Source organism: Jaculus jaculus, chromosome 3 (assembly GCF_020740685.1).
Source record: "Jaculus jaculus isolate mJacJac1 chromosome 3, mJacJac1.mat.Y.cur, whole genome shotgun sequence".
NCBI lineage: Eukaryota > Metazoa > Chordata > Mammalia > Rodentia > Dipodidae > Jaculus > Jaculus jaculus.
In genome coordinates this window covers 168,484,792-168,500,750 of record NC_059104.1, presented here as the reverse complement: position 1 = coordinate 168,500,750, position 15,959 = coordinate 168,484,792, and the positions used below count along the sequence as shown (strand labels likewise).

The 15,959-nt window shown below is 47.5% G+C and overlaps 1 protein-coding gene across 1 annotated transcript; it reads right to left on the bottom strand.

Moving 5' to 3' along the window:
• Nucleotides 1-4,097: 4,097 nt before the first annotated feature.
• On the bottom strand, nt 4,098-15,143 carry Kcne3 (potassium voltage-gated channel subfamily E regulatory subunit 3). The gene is made up of 2 exons (XM_045145863.1): nt 15,038-15,143; nt 4,098-5,534 (listed from the first exon to the last, which is right to left on the bottom strand). The coding sequence occupies exon 2, from the start codon at nt 5,492-5,494 to the stop codon at nt 5,171-5,173; it is 324 nt and encodes a 107-aa protein (XP_045001798.1). The 5' UTR covers nt 5,495-5,534; nt 15,038-15,143; the 3' UTR covers nt 4,098-5,170.
• Nucleotides 15,144-15,959: the final 816 nt, after the last annotated feature.

The following is a 15,959-nucleotide window of genomic DNA, read 5'->3' as shown; positions in this document are numbered from 1 at the left end:
ACCTGGAATTCACTATATAGCCTCAGGGTGGCCTCAAACTCACGGCAATCCTCCTACCTCTGCCTCCCGAGTGCTGGGATTAAAGGTGTACGCCACCACGCCTGGCTCCTTCTTGTCTCTTAAACTAGAAGGAACTTTCAAGATGGAACGCTCTGCTTTGGTTCCTGTTTTCCCACTAGCACAGCTCTGGCAGGCTAATGAGATGCCACCCAGAGCCCTTCGCCAGGCCACACGCAGCGAATGTTAGCTGCCATCAGCTCAGGGCTGTGCCCTTCCCCAGAGCCTTGGTCTCAAGCAAATGTGAACGCCCACGGCAGGTTAAGTTCCCCTTTGGCAGCCCTGACAGGGGTAGAGAAGGACAGCCAGCCACAAGAGGTAGACCTAATTCTGCGGTGAGCTCTAGAACCTTCCCCGGGAAACACCTGTTGCTCATCTATCACGAGCACTTCTTGCTGAGCTTGCTTTCGCTGTAGTGTCCTGCGGTAGCTCAGTGCCGTCAGCCTTCCCCACAGAATCATCCTCAGCCTGTGGAAACGTCCTGGGAGTCCTCCTCTAGTCTCCCCATCTCATCAGGGTGGCAGCCAGCATGACATCACTGATTTGGGGCTGCAAAATGTTCCCTTACCTCAAAATAATATACGTCCTTCCATGTGGTTTATGTCCTGGCCACATATGACAGTTCCCTGTGGATCAGAGCGGGGCTAGGCATCATGGCCGGAGACCCACTTTGCTTGGCTAATTCCGGTTCCCTGTGTGCTTTTGCTCTCTCCCCTCTAGGTCTTTCCTACAATGCACTCCCCCATTAGTTAGTAGTTCTGTCTCTAAAGAATTCAAAATCAGGGGCGTGGTGGTGTAAGCCTTTAATCCCAGCATTCGGGAGGTAAGAGGATCGCCATGAATTCGAGGCTACCCTAAGACTACGTAGTGAATTTCAGGTCAGCCTGGGCTAGAGTGAGACCCTACCCTGAAAAACAAAACAAAACAAAACAACAAAAAAAATCCAAAATCAAACTACTAGGGTCAATCCTTTGGCCTCATTTTCCCAAATCACTTTCTCATTCACTTTTGCGTTTTTATTTTTCTTTTAAAAATATTGTATTTATTTATTTGGGAGAGACAGAAAGACAGAGAGAATGGGTGCGCCAGGGCTTCCAACCACTGCAAACGAACTCCAGATGCATCCACCACCTTGTGCATCTGGCTTACGTGGGTCCTGAGGAATCGAACCAAGGTTCCTTTGGTTTTGCAGGCAAGCGCCTTAACCGCTAAGCCACCTCTCCAGCCCCCACTTCTGGGGGTTTTCAGATCCACACCCTGGGCTGTGAATGACATAAGACCTAATTGGGTCAAGCGTGTGTAATGAAGGTATAAGATCAAAAGTAAGTGAGCTCTTTTGAAGTAATTATTTGCGTTAAATGCCTGGGATTTAGTAAATGCTCATAAGTATTGTTTTATTTACTTATTCTTTCAAATGTGTCTAGGTGAGTGTGGATGTCAAACTAATTCGTAACAGGGTAATGTTTGCACAAGCTAAGCCTGAGCACATGGAAGGCTGCGCACCTTAGGGGGAGTATCTTGAGCGCAGGAGTTCACAGCTTCTCCAAATATTTCCTAATATCCGGGCGTGGTGGTGCACACCTTTAATCCCAGCACTTTGGAGGCAGAGGTAGGAGGACTGCGGTGAGTTTGAGGCTACCCTGAGACTACATGGTGATTTTTCAGGTCAGCCTGAGCTACAGTGAGACCTTACCTCAAAAAAACCACCAAGAAGGTTTCCTGACAAACAACTCGTGGTCTGATGTGATGTAAACCCGTGACCTGTCTTATGCTCAGACTCCCCATAGGGTTGACTGCGTGAAACTGAATAAAAGTTGCGAGTTCAGTCAATTCGTAAAAGGCTAGAGTGCATCCCCTGACCCTCCATTCAATCTTATTTTGCATGTTATGTTTTCATTTCATGTTCATCCACACACGGTGGGACTGCTGTGTGCAGGTAAGTAAGTATTCAGCATATAGTATGTACCCAATAAATAGGTGTTGAATGGTGATTGAAGTTTGGCATTGTGAGATTTGGCCAGCAGAGGGCAGAATGGGCGTAGGTAAAGATCTCACGGACTGAAGCAGATGGGGGAGCTCCCTCCCTGCCACACAATTAGGCTGGGACAGATCTGAGGGAGGGCTGACAATACCCTTGTCAAAGCATATGATAATATTTAAATGTTCTCCTTAAAATCTTAGAATTAGCTGGGTGTGCGCACGCCTTTAATCCCAGCACTGGGGGGGGGGGGAGAGCGGAGGTAGGAGGATTGTGGTGAGTTCGAGGCCAGCCTGAGACTACATAGTGAATTTTAGGTCAGCCTGATCTACAGGGAGATCCTACCGCGTAAAAAACAAAAAACTTATAATTTATTTAGTCCAACCCTCCTAAATAAAATACATTGAACTTCTCTTTTGTGAATTCAGAGTACTTCCAGATCCTGCGATCCATAAAGTTGCCTACTATCTACAGCCCTCTTGAGCTTCTGCCATCCATAAATCCCTGTCTGTGATTATGCTAATAATATGCTTTAGATTTCTCTAACTTGAAAGCAAATAATTTGAATCATTTTACTCTTAAGCACTATGAGTATGGTTGTGTGTAGAGCCTCCCCCACAGATGGGTCACTGAGGTTATAAAGCAGCCTCCCAAAAAAAGAGTGCTTCCAGGACTGGAGAGATGGCTTAGTGGTTAAGCGCTTGTCTGTGAAGCCTAAGGATCCCAGTTCGAGGCTCAGTTCCCCAGGACTCACGTAAGCCAGATGCACAAGGGGGTGCATGAGTCTGGAGTTCGTTTGCAGTGGCTGGAGTCCCTGGTGCACCCATTCTCTCTCTCTCTCTCTCCCTCTTTCTCTGTCTGTGGCTCTCAAGTTAAAAAAAAAAAAAGTGTTTCCAAACTTTCTTTTTCTTATTTCCTCCATTAAATTCTGTAGATCTGTTCTGTTTTTCACAGGTCAGCTCAGTTCCTGTTTTTTGGAGTTCTCTAGTCTCATTTCTCAAAACCTTAAAGCAACCACCACCTGACCATCCATCCTTTCTTATACTTTGCTGCAGTCCGTATCTTATTTGGGACTTTGGGTTAGGCAGTCTCCAAAGACCTACCAACTGTAGACTTTAGAATCTATTACCAGCCATGGCATGGTGGCGCACGCCTTTAATCCCAGCACTGGGGGGCGGTGGGGAGCAGAGGTAGGAAGATCGTGGTGAGTTTGAGGCCAGCCTGAGACTACATAGTGAATTCCAGGTCAGTCTGGGCTACAGCGAGACCCTACCTTGAAAAACAAAAAACAACACAAAAAAAGAAATCCCTCAATTTGAAATCAAACAGAATAGTGGGTACTTCCAGTCTGGGAAGTAGGGCTGGTGGCTTGTGAAGAATTCATTCTTCCATTTTCCATTTTACAAATTAGATCGAACATGTGAAACTACTAATATTCAGCTATTTTGACCTACTGGCAGTAATTTTACATGCTTCAACCTAATGTATGGGAAGCTCAAGACTGATAGGCAGGTTTCAAGTGTAACCATTTTATCGTGTTAAAAAGAAAAGAGAGGAAAACATCCTGCCCAAGGTCATATACCATATGAGTGGCAGGACTGGGCTGTTTTGTCTGTCTATTGAACCATGAATCTGTCTTGCAAGCTCTGTATCTTAATTTTTTTCTTTTTAAAGAGGGAGAAGGAGAGAGAATGGGCATGCCAGGGCCTCCAGCCACTGCAAATGAACTCCAGATGCAGCGCCCCCTTGTGCATTTGGCTAATGTGGGTCCTGGGGAATCAAACCTGGGTCCTTTGGCTTTGCAGGCAAATGCCTTAACAGCTAAGCCATCCCTCCAGCCCTCTATATCTTTTTTTTTGGTTTTTTGAGGTAGGGTCTCACTCTGGTCCAGGCTAACCTGGAATTAACTCTGTAGTCTCAGGGTGGCCTTGAACTCACAGCGATCCTCCTACCTCTGCCTCCCGAGTGCTGGGATTAAAGGCGTGCGCCACCACGCCCGGCTTCTCTATATCTTTTAATTATGATGATCTTGTAGGTGTAATAAGAATCTTCTAGACACAGGTTTCAAGACACAGGTTTCAACTTGCTATTAGGAAATTTCTCACAGAATTCAATCAAAGCAGAAGCAGCAACATCACAGGTAACGGCGTCCCCATGACTGCAGATTGGGACGGGTGCTGTGACAGGGTTCAAAAGGCACGTGGACATGGAACTGATGATGTGTGACATTTAAGGTCCTGCACTTGCTCAGGCTCCTTCTTAGAGGCTCCAGCCACATATCAACACACCGATACATGTTTTGGTAACAATGACAAAAGTAAGATGTTTTTGAGTAATTATGTTTCCTCCTTTTCTCCAAAATGTGGTTGCTGTGTAGTCCAGGCTGATTTTGAGCTGTTGTATCCAAGCGACCCTCCCCTTTCAGCATCGCACACATGCACCATCGTACCCAGCCTCAGGTTCTTTTAGGCCCAAAAAGTCTGAGGCAGAGTTCTAGGTTCCAATCACGACGCTTGCTCTGCCTTCTTTACAGGGAAGGCAAAAGTCCCAGGCGTTAAGTGTGTTGAAAAATAGCATGTGAGTTTATACAAATATGTAACATCACTCAGATTGCATCACTGTTTTTCATGGTTCATGAAGGTCAGGCATTTAAAAACTACAGATGTGTCTCCAAAAGACCCTCCTTCTGCTGCCACTACTTGCTAGGGGTCAGTATCCTGTCATGTTTCTGTATGTTTGTTTGTGGGCTCCCACCGTTTCTGATGTCTGTCTTTGCCTGGAAGAAGTTTTGTCCAGCCTCTCCTCTCCTGCCCCAGTGATGACCTCCATTAGCAGTTTCTTGTTGATCTTTTTGTTCATTTGTTTTGTTTTTGTTTTTCAAGGTAGGGTCTCACTCTAGCCCAGGCTGACTTGGAATTCACTCTGCAGTCTCAGGCTGCCTTGAATTTAAAGCGATCCTCCTACCTCTGCCTCCCCAGTGCTGGGATTAAAGGCGTGCACCATCACACCCGGCTTTGTTGATTTTGTTGATCTTACAGATAGAGACCCTGCGGGCTGAAGTGGTTCACAGTTGAGTTCTGAAGGCCCAACAAGACAATACTCGGGTTCTCTTCCACCACCCTTGGGCTCCCAACGTCAGATCATAGACACACGGTTCTTGATGTACACGTGGTAGGGGTCACTACGCTTGTCCACTTTGCGGGACCGAGTGTATCCCAGGATAAGGCTGCCCACGGTGACCGCAAACAGGACCATGACGAAGAGAATATACATGTACGAGTTATCATTACGTCCAGGGAGGCTAGCCCGCAGCTCCCCATTGTGGTTGTCTGGCCCCGGTCCTGAACCTGGTTCTGGTCCCGGCTGGCAGAGCACGTGGGTGTGAAGAGTGGTGTTCAGAACCTTCAGCACGGAGTACAGGCTTTCATACCAGGTCTCGGTACCATTAGTAGTCTCCATAGCAACAGAAACTGCCGCAGAGGAAGAACTGGGGGAGGTTCTGATGGTGAAAGAGAGAAGGGATGGCTTTTGTTAGCTGCAGTTTGAATGACCTCCCCCTTTTCAGACCCCAGCTAGAACCCCAACATCACATTATATTCTCACTACTAGTTTCCTTATCTGTCTTCTTCACTAAATTCCAAACTCAATGGGCAGGCACTTAAATCACTTTTTACTCATTGCAATATATAAGTACTTATTACAGCACTCCATAAACGCCCAATAAAAAATTGTAGAATAAAGTCTTCCCTGACCACTGAAAGCCACATTAACCTCCCCTTTCTTTGGATTGTATAAATTCACTGAACTTTATTTATTTGGTTTTTTTATTTTTATTTATTTATTTTTTTTGGTTTTTCGAGGTAGGGTCTCACTCTAGCCCAGGCTGACCTGGAATTCACTATGGAGTCTCAGGGTGGCCTCGAACTCACAGCGATCCTCCTACCTCTGCCTCCCGAGTGCCGGGATTAAAAAGGTATGCGCCATCACCCCCAGCTTAGTTCACTGAACTTTAGGCTAAAAGGGCCTTACAGATATTTGCTCTAACTTCTTTTATTTCATGCACAGGGAAACTGAGGCCCCAAACAAATAAGTAATGTGTTCATTATCAGAGAACACTGAAGATGGGACCAAGATATCTACTCTTAGGAATTCTCTATAAGCCAGATGTCCACACTCCACTGCTCCCAGAGCCCTCTTTTGTCTAGGCCGAGGAACAAAGCCACGATCAACAATGCAAGGTTAACAAACATGGTGTCAGGCCAGGGCAGAGGGATGCCATGAAGCTATCTCCCTCAGAAAAGATAGTTCTGACCATGGTAAACCACCGGCCCAGAACTAGCCCACATTTCATACAAAGCAAAAACAAAAAACAAAAAAAAACAAGGTTATCATCCCTCATCCCTGTCCTGCTGTGAGTGTATACTTTCATTACACTGAAGAGATTATTTGGGGGCTGGAGAGATGGCTTAGAGGTTAAGGCACTCGTCTGCAAAGCCAAAGGAACCAGGTTTGATTCCCCAGGACCCATGTAAGCCAGATGCACAAGGTGACACATGCATCTGGAGTTTGTTTGTCATGGCAGGTAACCTTGGTAAACCCATTCTCTCTCTCTCTAATAAATAAAATATAAAATATTTTAAAAAGAGATTATTTTTCACTTTTGAGAAGCAAACACACCTATGTTTTTATTTTGTTTTTCGAGGTAGGGTCTCACTCTAGCTCAGGCTGACCTGGAATTCACTCTGTAGTCTCAAAGTGGCCTTGAACTCATGGTGATCCTCCTACCTCTGCCTCCTGAATGCTAGGATTAAAGACGTGAACCACCACGCCTGGCTCACAGCTACAGTTGGTTTTTGTTTGTTTTTTTAAAGGTTCATTTAGGGAGGATTGGGTGCACCAGGGCCTCTAGCCACTGCAAAAGAACTCCAGATACGTGCATTACTTTGTGCATCTGGCTTTATGCGGGAATTGAATCTGGGTCTTTAGGCTTTGCAGGCAAGTGCCAGATGCATGTGCCGCCTTGTGCATCTCACTTACATGGCTCCTGGAGGATCAAACATAGGTCCTTTGGCTTTGCAGGCAAGTGTCTTAACTACTAAGACCGTCTTCTTCTTTTTTTTTAATAGAAGCACTACACAAAAAAGATGAAATCTCCCGGTTCCTGGTCATCCAGAGCAGTCCCCATGGTGAGGTTTTCTGGTGTCCTAGGAAAGGGGTTTTAACTAGCAGGTAGTGAGAGAACAGCATCTGAAAAACTCACCAAACAGGGCCAGGGAGATGGCTTAAGATTAAGGTGCTTGCCTGTGAAGCCGAAGGATCCAGGTTCAATTCCCCAGGACCCATGTAAGCCAGATGCACAAGGTGGTGCTTGCGTCTAGAGTTCATTTACAGTAGCTGCAGGCCCTGGCTAGAGGCCCTGGCACGCCCATTCTCTCTATATATCTGCCTGTCTCTCTCTGTCAAATAAATAAATTAAAAAAAAAAAAAAACTCACCAAATAGCAGGCAAACTCAGCTAACTCAACCGTCTTGAGAAATCCGCCTGATTTCCTGAGTCTTTCAGGCTGCCTCTGGGAGTCTTTGTATTGACTGAATGAAGGTGCTGGAAAAGCCAAGAGCTAGAAAACAGGGAGGAGGCTGGAGAGGAGGAAGAGAAAGGTTCCAGGCACAGACCTCAGAACCAGGGTGGGATTGTCCAGTTCCTAAGGGTTGTGCAACAGTCTTTCTGTGGCTTCTGAGCCCTTCCCAATTCATCCCTCCTCCTTCCTGCACCAGCTGGGTCTGGCCAGTTTAGGATTAGACTTAGAGGAAGCAGGCAGTGGCCAAAAGACAGCTGACTGCTGTCTCCTGACTCCAAGCTCACAATGTCTCAACTGGCTGACTCCATTTGACATAAGGACTCCTCCACGGAGGGCCAGCCGGTCACTGACACCTCAACAGGAAGGATGCCAGTGGTAGAATGGCAGTTTGTAGTCACACAGAAACACATGATGTATTACTCATAAAACCCTCTTGGACAGACAGGATAGAAAAGCGCTCCAGACTTAACACTCTCTGTAGCGTGGCTTTGTTGTGCAAATTCGAGAACATTGTGCAATGCTTAGTGCTAGACGCCATGGGCGGCAGTGGTGGTTTGGTTGTAGCTCAGGGGCTGGAAAGTACAAGTGCCCTCCTTTTACAAGAAGGAAACCCAGGCAGATGTCTTGGTCCAGCTGTGTGTGACTTTGGGCATGTGACTTCCCTTTTCTGGGCTTGACCTCTATCTGTATTTGTAAAATGAAGAGGTCATGGTCAGCTTTAATATCCTGTGACAGTATGAATCACAAAACCATGTGGTGAGATCTTGAGAGATTGAATGGGTGTTTGGAAGGGGCATTTTCGGAGCTTTCTTGACCCCTTTAAAAAAATTTTTTTGTTGTTGTTTTTTTTGAGGCAGGGTCTCACTCTAGCCCAGGCTGACCTGGAATTCACTATGGAATCTCAGGGTGGCCTCGAACTCATGGCAATCTTCCTACCTCTGCCTCCCTAGTGCTGGGATTAAAAGGCGTGTGCCACCACGCCCAGCTAAAATTAGTTAATTATTTTTTACATTTTTTTGTTTATTTTTATTTATTTGAGAGTGACAGACAGAGAGAGAATGGGCGCACCAGGGCCTCCAGCCACTGCAAATGAACTCCAGACGCATGTGCCCCTTTATGCATCTGACTAACATGGGTTCTGGGGAATCGAGCCCCAAACCAGGCTCCTTAGGCTTCACAGGCAAGTGCTTAACTGCTAAACCATCTCTCCAGCCCTATTTTATTTTTTAAATATATTTAATTTACTTATTTACTTGAGAGTGAGAAAGAAAGAGAGGCAGAGAGAGAGAGAGAAAGAGAATGGGCACGCCAGGGCCTCCAGCCACTGCAAACAAACTCCAGACGCATGCGCCACCTTGTGCATCTGGCTTATGTGGGTCCTGGAGAATCAAGCCTGAATCCTTTGGCTTTGCAGGCAAACTCCTTAACCGCTAAGCCATCCCTCCAGCCCTAGAATTATTTTTATATTTAATTTTTTAATATTTTTTTAGCAGAGAATGGGTGGGCCAGGGCCTTCAGCCTGTTGTGAACAAACTCCAGACATGTGCGCTCATTTGTGGTACATGTGCGACATTGCTTGCTTGTTTGCATCACTGTGTCTGGCTACATGGGACCTGGAGATTTCAACATTAGTTCTTAGGGTTGGCAGGTAAGCACCTTAACCACTAAGCCATCTCTCTTGTCATAGACTCCCTTTAAAATATTGTATTTATTTATCTGTGTGACAGAGAGAAAGAGAGGGAGAATGGGTGCACCAGGACCTCTAGCTACTGCAAAGCAATTCTAAACACAGGTGCCACCTTATGCCTCTGGCTTACATGGATACTGGGGAATTAAACCTGAGTCCTTAGGCTTCGCAGGCAACCATCTTAACTGCTAAGCCATCTCTCCAGCCCTCTAGACCCCTTTAAATCCCAAGATATGGAAGGCTACAGAGATTTCCTCACAGGTTAAGATATCCCTGAACCTTGGATCTGGCTTATACTTGATATTCCAGCCTAGATAAATTTAAGGCCAAACTTTTCCCCTTAGCAGCTCACTTGGCAGTGTCATCTGTCCTGGGGGGGGGGGGGGACACAAACTGTGTGGAAAGAAGAGGTAGGAAGTTATGTGAAGGGCAGGGTGGGCTCTGGGTGGGGTTCACTAAGGATACTAAAGAATCACAAGACTTTTCTTCAGTCAGTCCTTCCTGCCAGGGCCTCTCATGATGTTCACAGATCTGATTGGAGGAGCGAAGAAGCCATAATCACATATCCTTAGGTTCTGGGCTTGAGTGGGAACGAGGCACTGGAGCCCGGTACAAGATACCCTGTTTGTATGAGGAGAGTCAGAGAGCCAGTGAAGGGACAGATTTGATCTACAGACCTGCCTCTGGATACCAAGTGGAAATCGACAGTCAGCAACATTGGGCCTTTAACAAAATATTATCTTATTCTTTCATTTATTTGAGAGAAAGGGGCAGATAGAGAAAGAATGGGTGCACCAGGGCCTTCAGCCACTGCAAACAAATTCCGGACACATGTGCCACCTTGTGCATCTGGCTTATGTGGGTCCTGGGGAATTGAACCTGGGTCCTTTGGCTTCTCAGGCAAGTGCCTTCACCGCTAAGCCATCTCTCAGGCCCCAGCTTTGGACCTTTTGCTCCTCTTTCTTGAGTCCCTTACCTTCCCCTTCAAGAGAGACCCTGGTTACACGCCCCCTAGAGGAAGGGCGCAGAGTTCCTGGCATAGAGAGGCCTTCACTTGAAATAGGAGCTGGACCAGTTAGAAAGAAGCTGGACAGTTACTGCGCAAGCAGGAAGACAGAGGCCAGCTGCAGCCTGGATTCTACTCCTTCTCCTCCATCCATAGTCTGGAAATGATGCCCCAAGAAGGAAAGTAATTAAAATGACACAACCAGTAAGTGGCAGAGCCCAGGGAGAACCCGGTCTTTGCGGTATGACCGGATTGTTCTTTCCATCATAGGTAGTAGGGCTCTCACCCATCTGAGTTACACATCACACCAAACACAGCCACCTCACATCCTGGGGCACCTTCTCCTCTCGATCCGTCATGCACTGAAGACCCTCACCAGCCTTAGTCAAGAATCCAGTCAAGGGAAAGTTGCTAAGTTCTGGAAGCGTAAGCCTTCCGCTCTCGTCCTGTTTCCGTGGCCCCGTCTGCTCCCGGTCTATGTGGGACCCCTGGGACTCCCTCCCTCCCTCCGTTCCTGCTATTTCCCTCCTAGTAACGACTTCTCACTAAATACCCTGGACTCAAACTTGTCCCGCCGCTAATTTGGGAGCTGGAGCATCAAGCTGTGATCTTGTGATGGTAAGATTTTCCTTCTGGTTTATCTGGGGAAACGATGAAACATCGCCATGGATTCTCTCAGTCCTTCATTGCTGTGTTCTCACAGCCTGGTGGAGGTAGATATGGAATCAGAAACCAGGTACCTCGACTTTCCTTCCACACATCATTCCACTGTAAGTTCTCTGCTGCTTGCAAAGCAAAAACATCTATACTGTTCTGGGCTGGAGGGATGGCTTAGCTGTGAAGGGGTTTGCCTGCAAAGCCAAAGGACCCAGGTTCGATTTCCCAGGACCCACGTTAGCCAGATGCATAAGGGGGGGGACATGCGTCTGGAGTTCTTTTGCCATGGCTGGAGGCCCTGGCACATCCATTCTCTCTCTCTCTCTTCCTACTTCTCTGTCAAATAAATAAATAAATACAATTTTTAAAAAAGTACTTTAAAAAATCTATACTGAGCCGGGCACTCGGGAGGCAGAGGTAAGAGGATCGCCGTGAATTCGAGGCCACCCTGAGACTACATAGTGAATTCCAGGCCAGCCTGGGCCAGAGTGAGACCCTACCTTGAAAAACCAAAAAAAAAAAAAAAAAAAAAAAAAAAAAGCCCTACTAGGACAGTGTAATGTGCTGAAACTGTGCATGGGCATGAATGTGAGCACGGGTGTGTGTGCATGTGTGCATTGGGAGGTATGAGGGTAGTGACTGCGGCCTTGCACATTTCTTTACTGACCAAGCCTGTGTATATAGCAGGCCCTAAAGAGTAAATGAGGGCTGGAGAGATGGCTTAGTGGTTAAAGCGCTTGCCTGCAAAATCTAAGGACCATGTTCGACTCTCCAGGTTCCAGGTAAGCCAGATGCACAAAGGTGAGGCAAGCACAAGGTCACACATGCCCACTAGGTGGTGTAAGCATCTGATGTTCAATTTCAGTGATTGAGGCCCTGGCAAGCCAATTCTCTCTCTCTCTCTCTCTCCATACACACACACACACACACACACACACACACACACACATATATACACACACACATATATACACATATATATATACATATATATATATACATATATACATATAATAAAATAATAATAATAATACAATTGAAATAAAGCTGGGCATGGTGGTGCATGCCTTTAATCCCAACACTTGGGAAGCAGAGGTAGGAAGATCACCATGAGTTTAAGGCCACACTGAGAATACATAGTGAATTCCAGGTCAGCCTGGGCCAGAGTGAGATCCTACTTCGAAAAACAAGCAAACAAACAAATAAATAAAAATAAAAAGAGTAAATGAATCAATACCTCTTCTATAAGAGCACCCTGCTCCCCAACATTTTCATGAAAACTTAAAGCAAAAGCAAAGCAACTTCCAGGCAAGCCCTGGATTGGGAAAGGAGAGACTCAAAGACAAGAAGTGACATGGCTTAGGGGAAGAGAAATTCTGCACCTCATTTAGAAGCCCAGACACTCCCTGCATCCAATCTCCATTTAATCTGAAGGGCAAACATTCTTGGCTCCCAAAACACCACAGTGGCCTTGCAACCCTCTTCCCTGTGTACCTACTTAGGGTGTGGCCATCCACACCTATAAGTTGCCCACACAGTTCAAGGCCCAGTCTTGGCCTGTGATGCCTTTCCCAAGGCCAATTTTGGCTGTACATTTGCCTGTGTGACCTTGACACTGCATTTATTTCCTCTGCACCATGTCCATAAGATAGAGGAAATTATCCCTGCCCTGCTTACCTTGCCAGAGGAGACAACAGAGGCAACGTGTTTTAGAAACGGCAAACATAGGGAAAAAAAAGAAAAAAGAAAAGAGAAGAAAAGAAATGGCAAACATATCTGAGCGTGGTAGTGCACGCCTTCAATCCCAGCACTTGGGAGGCAGAGGTAGAAGTACCATCGATGTGAGTTCAAGACCACTCTAAGACTACATAGTGAATGAATCCCAGGTCAACCTGGGTTAGAGTAAGACCCTACCTTGAAACCACCCCCTACCCAGCAAAAAATAAAAAATAAAAAGAAGAAGAAAGAAAGAAAGAGAGAAAGAAAGAGAGAAAGAAAGAAAAGAAAGAGAGAAAGGGCAAACATAAAATTACTGGGCAGCCTTGCCACATTGTTTCTCTTGTCTTCCTTTCTCATGTCGCCTTGTAGAATCATCCCTGGGTGCACACTCCAGGCCTGGGATCTCCTACCCTCCAGAGAATCTAGTTGGTTCTTACTACTCTTATTTTTAATATTTTATTTATTTATTTGCGCGCGCGCGAGAGAGAATGGGTGCACCAGGGCCTCTAGCCAGTGCAAATGAACTCCAGAAGCACGCACCACCATGTGCATCTGGCTTATGTGGGTTCTAGAGAGTACAACCTGGGTTCTCAGGCTTCGCAGGCAAGCGCCTTAACCGCTCAGCCATCTCTCCAGCCCTTAAGACACCTTTAGCTCCTTCAGAAGCCTTCCGCGTTTCCCACCACCTTGACGGTCCTCCTCTCACTACCATTTGGAGGCATCATGCAGTAGACCCGGGACTCGGGAGACCTTGGTTTCCGACCCTGTTTGGCCAGAGTGTGACTTGGTTCAGTCCCTTCTCCACGCTGGCCTCGTTCTCCCCATCAGTAAGGTGGAGGTACTTGTCTTGCCTCCCTCTTAGAAGTTTCATAAAACACCCACACATGTGGATAGAGGTGAAACGAAGACCGTTGTTGGTTTTTATGTTAAGGAGTTAAAAGACTCTGAAAACAGTTTGCCCACCGCAAGGGCGGATCCTCCCCTGTTTGAAACGGACAATACTGCTGGTACCAGCAGAGAGTGGGAATTATATTTACAGGATTTGTAAGGAAAGTAGATCGAATCCTGGGCTACAGTGAGGAAACATGGATTCTAATTCAGTTTGTCATCCTAGTGAAGTCATCTCCAAGGCCTCAGTTTCCACATACAAATGAAGGGGAAGTAAGGCTGGAGAGATGGCTTAGCAGTCAAGGTGCTTGCCTGAGAAGCCTAAGGACCTAGGTTCGATTCCCCAATACCCGTGTAAGCACAAAGTGGCACATGCATCTGGAGTTTGTTTGCAGTGGCTAGAGGCCCTGGTGCCCATTATCTCTGTTGATCTCTCAAATAAAATTAAATTTAAAATTTTTAAAGAATTGACACAAATTGAGCCAGTCGTGAGCACTGAGGAGGCAGAGGTAGGAGGATCGCTGTGAGTTCTAGGCCACCTTGACTACATAGTGAATTCTAGGTCAGCCTGGACTAGAGTGTGACCCTACCTTGGAAAACATAAAACAAAAACAAAACAAAACAAAAAAAATTGGCACAAATTACTGAGAAGTAGACATACTCTCCCTGGGGGCTGTCGCATAAGGGCTGAGCGCATCCCTTTTCTCTGTAAGCGATGTCCAGGGCCAGTCTCTCCTGTGTCCTCGCATCCCACTGGGTATGTGGGGCAACTGGAGCAAGTGACCTATTTTACAGGTGGCAAGCTTGGAAAAAAAAAAAAGAGTCCAAAGCACAGAGCCAGGGATGACTGGCCCAGGTTCGCACTGCCTGAAAAGTAGAACCCAAGTCCCTGGCCTCCTAGCCTAGACCCATGTTACTAGCAGCAGGAGACACTTTTGGGAGTCCCCAGGCTGTCCTTGGAAGTGAGAGAGTGTGAATCTCACAGGGCAGACAGAATGGACAGGAGAACTCCGCAGGGCCAGCGCTGACCGAGCCAGCGGACTGACCGCACGCACGGGGTCCTGGAATGCGGGTGCTCTTGCGCGGGCCAGCAGGCGCTTGCTTGCCTATCTGTAGGCGTAGGGGAGGGTTTTTTTTGTTCGTTCGTTTGGTTGGTTGGTTTGGTTTGGTTTGGTTCTGCTGCCTTGCAGGAGGCTTGAGCGGCTGTGCAAACCTCCAAGGGTTTCCAAGCGCAACAACGTGCAAGCAGCCCAGCTCCCCGCTTCCCACGTGCTGCCGTGGGGTGGGTGGTGAAGGACCCCCTCTCTTCTTCCTGGGGAGGATCGGCTCTGTGTCTCAGTTTCACGTCGGGTACCCGCCCTCCCACCCTTGCATGCCCTGGCCCTAGGAAAGGAAACGACAGGACCCCACATTTTTTTTTAGCCCCGACCGCAGCGCAACTTTTCCAACTTTGGGTGCGCGCCTTACCTGCCTCTCGGTAAGGCTCGGAGGGCCCCCGGGGGCTCTTTGGAGTGTCCCGGCCTCTGCACTCCGAAGGGGACAAGCAGTACCGACCCGTGCCGGAGCCGCTCTGCGTTCCCTCCGGCCCTCCTCCGCGCGGTCCCTTCCCCAGGGCGTCCCCCGTCCCGGCCCCGCCCTGCCCCAGCACACCCACTTCTCCCCTCCGCCCAGATCCTTGGCCTCACCCCAGGCTGTGAGCTCCGATCTTACCGCCCCCTGCTTCCTGGACCTGAGACCCAATTCTCCTTCTTGCCAGCCTTTGTCCACGCGCTGGCAGAGGCCGGCGTAGCATCTGTGCGGCTGTGTGGTGGTGGGAAAGTTGTCTGCTCCTCACTGGGCCTTGGTTTCCCTGCCGTACGGTCCCCACAGGCATTCTGATTATGGTAGGCTCCAGATAAGTTCTCAGAATGCTAATGCTGGGGCTGGTGAGATGGCTTAGCGGTTAAGGCCCTTGCCTGCAAAGCCAAAGGACCTAGGTTCGATTCCCCAGGACCCACGTAAGCCACATGTAGAAGGTGGCGCATGCATCTGGAGTTCATTTGCAGCCTCCAGGTGCACCCATTCCCTCTCTCTCTCTCTGCTTCTCTCTCTCTCAAATAAATACGTAAGAAAACAAACAAACAAACAAAAAAAAACGGAGTGTCACCAAGAAAACACCCAATTCTAACGCTATATTCCAGACAGGATGCCAACGTCCAAATGAGTGTGGTGCCTTGCCCACTCACCAAGCAAGTCAGTAAGTCAGTGGTGGGGTTCAAAATTAGAACCCACAACACCCTAGGTACCTTATCCCATAGCAGCCCTCACTTACCTAACCACCAACTTCTTAAGTGATCTCTTTTCCAGCCACCAGGCCCTCACTCCGATCATTACTGGTGACACTGTAGCT

Excerpts from the sequence above, each read along its gene's own strand:
- Kcne3 (XM_045145863.1), bottom strand. The coding sequence starts at position 5,494 with ATGGAGACTACTAATGGTACCGAGACCTGGTATGAAAGCCTGTACTCC.